This window comes from Hakea prostrata, chromosome 4 (genome assembly GCF_041222555.1).
Source record: "Hakea prostrata isolate BN-2017 chromosome 4, UWA_Hpros_2, whole genome shotgun sequence".
In the NCBI taxonomy this organism is placed as follows: Eukaryota; Viridiplantae; Streptophyta; class Magnoliopsida; order Proteales; family Proteaceae; genus Hakea; species Hakea prostrata.
Window position 1 is genome coordinate 48,191,650 of NC_142603.1, and position 7,351 is coordinate 48,199,000.

Here is a 7,351-nt window from a genome sequence, read left to right on the forward strand (position 1 = left end):
AAATTCAAAATGAATATAAATTAAAGGACAAATTTAGTATTCCATAATTCTAATGAAGGATAAGAAAAAATTGTACAACCTAACTTAATAGTTTTTTATTCTTTTAACATCGTCACAGGTGAGTGGATACTAATAATTTCATAAAAATTAAGGCTTGATTAGTAATTAAGCTATAATATAAGGAGACATAGTACTCATTCAAAAAAATATTTTCCATTATTTTTTTTGGCGGCAACTTGCCTTTTTATAACGGGAATTAGAATGTGGTATCGTCTCTGACGGATCTCGAAATGAATTCTTGGTTATTTTTAGGGTTTTGGAGAGGAAACTTCCGTTGGATTCTAATCCGATCCAAAACAGATCGAAATCCTCACTGGCAGATTTCGAGATTTAAAATCTTCTTCGCTGTTACCCGCAGAGGTTGACCATTCTGATTTCCAAGTTTAAAGCATCAATTTCAAGTTTGAAACCGCAAAACCAGAGAGAAGAAAACGCAAACTCTTTTTAACTTTGAATTGACGATGATCTTGTCCTAGGCAAATTGTGCTCATGAGTCGTTCATGTATCGCAGATTAATTTTTACTGCGAAATGGAAGAAATAGAGGACTCGTAGAAAGTGGAAGGTGGAGGTGGGGTGAAATGGAGGCCTCTTCAGCGTTGAAAATCCAGCCCTTTTTAGCTTGCAGTTGACGTTTCTACGAATTTAAAATTTTCCTCTTATAGGTATTCTATTACGAAATTCGGGGCCTTTGGGTTATGGATCTCGTTGGAAGAAGTGAAGTGTATGAGTAGAAGATCTATCCTATATTTCTGGGAAGCGTCACCTTTACTGTTTTATATATGCAAGAACGTTATTCCTAGCACCTTAAGCAAGTTGCAGTTCGAGGTCAGTTGGATCTGATATAAAATTTTGTGACTTTTAGTTTTGGTGTTAAATTTCTTTTGGAGCTCTGGCATTCTCTTCTTCCAATTTGTAAGTTGAGAAACACTTGATTTTGGTACATTCTTGACTCTCTGAAGTTTTGCATAATGCATATTCCTGTGAATTTGGTTAGAAACGGCACCTAGTTCTTTCTTCTAACCCTTCATCGAGCCAGGTATGAAGCACCAATTAACTACTGCATGTTCTATTTAGTCTTACTCCAACATCCACTATTTTAGCTATTCTGAAGTTCTAAATCTAGATCAAGTTGACCGTTCATTTAAAAGTTGAAAATTTTTGGACTTTTGAGTGACAAAAGTTCTTTTTTCTTGAAGTTGGGATGGGTAGATCCTGCTTTCCAAGATGCAGAATTTCAAGAATAATGGGTTCACTTCAGGTTCTGTTAGGTGGGCTTGTTATTTTGCTAAGTATAACTAGTCTCTCTAAATTCTACTCTGCTGGGTTCTTCATCCACGATGAAGACATTTGCAATAACTTTTTTCGTGTAAAAGATGTTTATTTTGGGTTTGATGCAAAAGCTTTGTCTGATCGGGTTGATGAAGTTCTGTCTAAGATGGCTAGTTTGCAGGACAAGCTAGAGATTGCTGTACGAAATCTGGAGAATACTTCAGACAACATGAACATTTCCAAAGCAGAATATAGGACGTTTTTAGAGGATGAGGTAATCCGCCCTCTATACGGTGCTCATATATCTCTTAGACAGATTAGACTGCCTGGAGTTGATCGGGTTGGGAACAGTACAATGAAGGAAGAGCCCTTGATTAACTATTTCACAACTGAGGAGGTTCGGAAGTATATCACACCAAAAAGTAACAGAATTGGGAAGGTCAATATTTATGGTACAGAGAGGATTTTTAACACAATAGGGCATGCTTGTGTCTTAATGAAGAATGAACTAGAAGAGTACATGAATTACGAAGTTGGATCCTATTGCAAAGATGATTGGAACCTAGCTCAGAAACTCATGATTAAAGGTTGTGACCCTCTGCCCAGGAGGCGGTGCTTGACAAGAGCTTCGAAAGTCTATCAGAAGCCATTCCCAATCAATGAGTCCCTCTGGAAGTTACCAGATGATAGAAATGTTCGGTGGAGCAATTATCAGTGCAGGAACTTTGGCTGCTTAGCAAGCAAGAATCCCAAGCGTGGTTATAGCAAGTGCACGGGGTGTTTTGAAATGGAGAAGGAAATGGTTAAATGGGTCAGTAATGGTTCACTTCCCATTGATTTTCTGATAAGTGAAGTTTTTGCAGTCAAACCTGGGGAGATAAGAATAGGTCTGGACTTTGGCATTGGCACAGGAACTTTTGCTGCGAGGATGAGAGAACAAAACGTGACAATCATAACAACTGCTCTGAACCTCGGGGCACCATTCAGTGAGATGATTGCCCTGAGAGGCCTGGTTCCTTTGTATTTTGCATTGAACCAACGACTTCCTTTCTTTGACAACACACTTGACTTGATCCATACAGCTGGGTTTTTGGACGGATGGATTGATCTTCAGTTGATGGATTTCATCTTATTTGACTGGGATCGCATTTTAAGGCCAGGTGGATTGTTGTGGATAGATCGATTCTTTTGCAGCAGAAAGGACCTGGATGATTACATGTTCATGTTTTTGCAATTCAGGTATAGGAAACACAAGTGGGTTGTTTCATCTAAATCAAAGGAAGATGTTTATCTTTCTGCTTTACTGGAGAAACCATCTCGGGCTATATGATTCTACTATTCTCTTGTTTATGCCCCTTCATCTTACTCATGAGGAACTTATCATCTTTGTGGTCCCATTGTAATTGTTCTTTTAACATTCTTTCATCTTTCAAATGTAGTTTATTTGTGTTACTTTGTGGTACAAAAGTCTGGATATTGGGGATTTCCAATCCAAAGCTGAAATTAAACTATTTTAGTTGGTAATTTTGAATTTAGGTTGATGGTGCATATCTAGACTTGTCATTGAAACATATAATATCCAAATGCTCACGTTTTCTGTTGCAGTTTTGCACCAATTCTAGGGTTCTCTCCTACCCCACTCTTGGGATTTTGTTTTTAGTTTTCCATGGTGTTCAGCAAATATGGAACAAAATTGAAGTGAATGACTACACATTTCCCAGACAAGATTCACATGAGGCATTGCTGGCAGTATTTCTTTATCCAACAGAATTGTTATTCAGCTGTGATGGCAAATTGGCAATGGTATTTTTGTTGAACTTGTTCCATCTGAATGGTTCTCTCAATGGTCCCACTGCAATGGTTTTGGGATTCTTTGTGTGGTACATCCTAACAACTTTGCACAACACGAGAATAGATTTCATTTATCTGCTGCAATCCACACAATGTTTTTGATGTGTTGAAACATTAAGAGTGAACAGGTGCATTTTATTAGGAAAATATGATAAATTATAATAATTCTATTAAAAAGGATGGACATTTCCCATGTAAACACGCAGGGCTACATTGAGCTGTCACCATCTGATGTAGACTTTATAAGACAAAAGATATGGTTTTGTTGTTGCTATTGTACAACAATTGTTGCACTTGCAGGGCAAAGAAGACTTCCTTGGTGGTAAATTCGGTGTGGTCATGATCAATGTAACCAACCTTGGTTGCATGGAGCCAAACCCTAAAAAATATAATAGATGTAGTAAGTTTCATGTTGGTTTTTAGTTGAACCACAATGACTGAGAGTTTGGTTCAAGTTTGGAGTGAAGTCATTAGTCAGTACCAAAAGAACAAGAAGAAGCAGAGTACAGGTTCTTCTTAGAGCCTCCAAGAACAAATGCCAGTTGCAGCTGGTAGGATGGCAAAGGATTGGGTAGGGTTGGGTTATTTTACCTTCAAAGGAATGTAAAGGTCTTAAGGGTTAACTTGAGGGTAAAAATTCTCATCCAGGTGAGCATTTACAGAAGCTTAGCGGAGCTTTAAGAAGAGGGAAAAGGATTGAAATGCTTTGGATGGGAAGTTCACAGTTTTTGTTGCACAGGGCAATCGACTATTGGATCTATTGTTGTTAAGACACAATCATGAAATTACCTAATTTGGTCAATGTAGACTTTGTAGGATTTATATGGATTTAAATTAAAAAATTATATACCAATTTAACAAATTATTTTATCTGATTTTCATTAGTTAAAAAAAAGTTTAAAATTGGTTTGGTCTCTCTCTCTCTATACATATATATATATATAGATATATATTTTAAGGTATGAGAAGCCTGTAACAGATAACTAGGAAGGAAAGAAATACAAAGGACATGACAGGGTGCATGAATGGTGAATGCACACAAATTTAAGCCATAAGGAAGCTTCTATGAGAGACTAATTTAAGCTTGGAACTCGGAAGTACATACTCATGCTTTTTCTACTCCCATCTGTTGCGTGCTCTATTCCTGCATATGGGTTTCTGTTTGGTTTCTATATAATAAAAGATTAGTAATAAGTATCTCAAGCAATGATCCAACCTTCAACTAAACAATCTATCTGTTACAGTAATATGTGTGTAGCCATGGAGACCATCATATCCATAACAAGCGAAGATGTAATCAAGGAAGGACCAGAAACACTGGTATCTCCTAACAATCCAATACCGGTGAAGACTCTCTTCCTTTCCAACATTGATCAAGCTTTGTGCTTTCCTGTTGAGACAGTCTTCTTCTTTGAGGTTTCATTTAGTCTGGATATATCAGAGAGAGTGAAGAGATCAGTGTCTGAGCTTCTGATTCCTTACTACTTCATGGCCGGCAGACTGAAATTCAACACAGAGACTGATAGGCTGGAGCTTGTCTGCAACAATGCTGGAGTCTTGTTCGTGAGTGCAACTTCAGGACTAGCTCTAAAAGACCTTGGAGACCTCTCTCTTCCTAATCCTTCATTTCATCATCTTATTCATCCAACTGGTCCCTCCAAGAGCCTAGCTGACAAACCACTTCTTACACTTCAGGCAATCAATATTGTCACTTCCATCATCAATTCAAAACAGATTTAGATGAGAGACCTGCAACTGAGTTTTACGATATTTTCTTGGCTTTTTCAGGTCACAAGGTTTAAAAGTGGAGGCTTCTCAATTGGGTTTGTGACAAACCACAGCGTACTCGATGGCAGAGCTGCAAGTGAGATGTTTCAGAACCTTGCCTCCATCTGCAGAGGCCAAGGCTTGAAGACCCATGTACTATACGTCGACAGGACCTGTATTAAAGCTAGAAATCCAATACAAATTAAGTACCCACATCAAGAGTACACAAAGCAGATAGAGATATCTTCTCTGAGATCCTCCTTCACCTCACCCTGCCAGCCTTTGCCATCTTTTCACTTCTCTGGTAAGTACATTCACGAGCTCGTTGTTTTCAGTCCTCGCATGGTGAAAGTCCTCAAAGACAAGGCCCCAACCAACTGTTCAAGCTTCAATGTCATGGTTGCTCATCTGTGGAGAGCTAGAACTAGAGCAGTATTTAGTGACCCAGATGAGATTTCAACTGTTATGTTTGCAGTGGACATAAGGTCTAAAATCTCTCCACCTCTACCAAATGGGTTCACTGGAAATGCTGTAATTACGGCATATGCTTCTGCAAGAGTGTGTGATTTGGAGGAGAAGCCTTTGTCCTTTGCAGTGGAGATGGTGATGGGAGCCACGGATAGAGTAACAGATGAGTATGTGAGATCAGCAATTGATTGGTTAGAGGTTCATAAAGGGGTGCCAGCAACTTTGAATGGGAATTTTTATGTCTCAGCTTGGTGGAAGCTACCTTTCTATGAGCTTGATTTTGGGTGTGGGAAGCCAATTCATTATGGACCAATTGTTAATGGGACTGACGAGTTTGTGCTCCTGCTTGCTGAGGGTAGTAGCAGAGGAAATGAGGGAGGAGGAATAAGTGTATGGATAGGCTTGGAACAAGAGAAAATGAAAAAATTTATGCTTCATGTTTATGAGATATGATTCTATCCTCAACAACAACAATCATAATCTGATCCTCCCAACTAAAAGGGTTGGCTACATGGATTAGAAAGTGACCAAAGCAATAAATGAAAAAAGAAAAATGTCATAGAAGTAAAAGGGAGTTAAAAGAAAATTCTAAATAAAGAGATGGTGAAGAGATCAAAATCTTGGCCTTGGAGGAACACTCCATATCTCTTCTTCTTTTTCATTTTTAAAATGCTAGATAGGGTTCTGTAAGAAGAGATCTGCATGTAACAAGAAGTAGGGCCTGGAAAAGAAAAAGAATAGAGGAGGTGCAGGGGGTCATTGTGTTGGAAGGTTATAAAGTAATACAAAGAAGGATAGCACAAGCTTCTTTTCCCAGACTTTATGCAATTTCATTTTCATAGTGTTGTGTTTTCTTCCAGGTTCTCCAGGCTACTAAATATTAGGTCAAATAAGCATCATTCACCTACTAAAAAAGAGAACATTGAATGACTGAATCTGGATCAAGTCCTTGCACAGAGATGGCCAGCATGGTTTTAAGTACATACACAGCCCAAGGTGAAGTGAAGGGTTATGGCTTTGGAGGATTATCAATCTAATTGGTGATCCTTCCAAATCATCAATCCTGTTTAAACGGTTTAATATTCTGAGGCAGATTTTTTTAGTATTTGACTCCTCTCTTTGGAGGACTCTCTTAGAGCCTGTTTGGTTACATGAGTTTAGAGATTTCAAATCTCTGGAGTTATAATTTATAAAATTAGATGTTTAGTTTGTGGAATGAAATCTGTGGATTCATCCTAAAAAATTATTTGATTGACGTGATTTTTGTGAATGTGCAAATGTATAGTTTTTTTGAAATCTCTGGATTTCACCTCTTACCCAAAAATCTACAGATTCACGTTTTTAGTGTAAAAATGTGAATTTCTAGATTTCATGAATCTAGAGATTTTTACAACCAAACGGGTATAATTCTCAGATTCATGAATCTAGAGATTTCAAATCTCTAGATTCATGTAACCAAACAGGCCTTTAATGAATGCCCAAAGAGTTGTAAGATCTATACGAAGGCCACTGATTAGATTTATCCTAGCCCTTGGATTAGAATATTATTACATGGAGTTGAATCCTCAACTCCTTGGGCACTCACTAATTTATGTATTTCATATTAAAAGACCAATATTATATAAAATATATGCTTTTTTTTTTTTTTTTTTCTTCATTTTTAAGTTTCCAAACATGCACTAGTCATTGAAGATTTCCATCTGATTACCAAACAAAAAATTGAAGATTTTCCATCTTAAATGCATGACTAAACTGATATAAAATAAAAAAACGAACCCAATATCGAGGGTTTCTACCCTATCAAAGTAAGTGAAAATATAATTTTGGGGTCTTTGTGAAAAAACACAAAGTGGGGTGTCACTGCTTTAAGACTTCCATTTTAAGGTATACGTGCAATTTGCTCTAATAATTATTGTTGAAAGACTATAATGAGGA

At 37.5% G+C, this 7,351-nt stretch overlaps 2 protein-coding genes across 3 annotated transcripts; both read left to right on the top strand.

Moving 5' to 3' along the window:
- The first annotated feature begins 291 nt into the window (after positions 1-291).
- LOC149019244 (S-adenosyl-L-methionine-dependent methyltransferase) lies at positions 292-3,335 on the top strand. 2 transcript variants are annotated; one of them, XM_089151005.1, is made up of 2 exons: positions 292-886; positions 1,512-3,335. In XM_089151005.1, the coding sequence occupies exons 1-2, from the start codon at positions 785-787 to the stop codon at positions 2,658-2,660; spliced, it is 1,251 nt and encodes a 416-aa protein (XP_089007131.1). In that variant the 5' UTR covers positions 292-784; the 3' UTR covers positions 2,661-3,335. The 2 variants fall into 2 exon arrangements, with proteins under 2 accessions (XP_089007131.1, XP_089007130.1); XM_089151004.1 differs by having other exon boundaries at positions 812-3,334.
- A 983-nt stretch (positions 3,336-4,318) lies between these two features.
- Positions 4,319-5,869, top strand: LOC149019245 (acyltransferase GLAUCE-like). Its single transcript, XM_089151006.1, has 2 exons — positions 4,319-4,876; positions 4,970-5,869. Exons 1-2 carry the CDS (start codon positions 4,388-4,390, stop codon positions 5,867-5,869), a joined length of 1,389 nt encoding a protein of 462 aa, XP_089007132.1. The 5' UTR covers positions 4,319-4,387.
- Positions 5,870-7,351: the final 1,482 nt, after the last annotated feature.

Coding starts and splice junctions, on each gene's coding strand:
- LOC149019245 (XM_089151006.1), top strand. CDS start 4,388: ATGATCCAACCTTCAACTAAACAATCTATCTGTTACAGTAATATGTGT. Junction 4,877..4,969: donor AACCACTTCTTACACTTCAG/GCAATCAATATT, acceptor TGGCTTTTTCAG/GTCACAAGGTTTAAAAGTGG.
- LOC149019244 (XM_089151004.1), top strand. CDS start 1,263: ATGGGTAGATCCTGCTTTCCAAGATGCAGAATTTCAAGAATAATGGGT.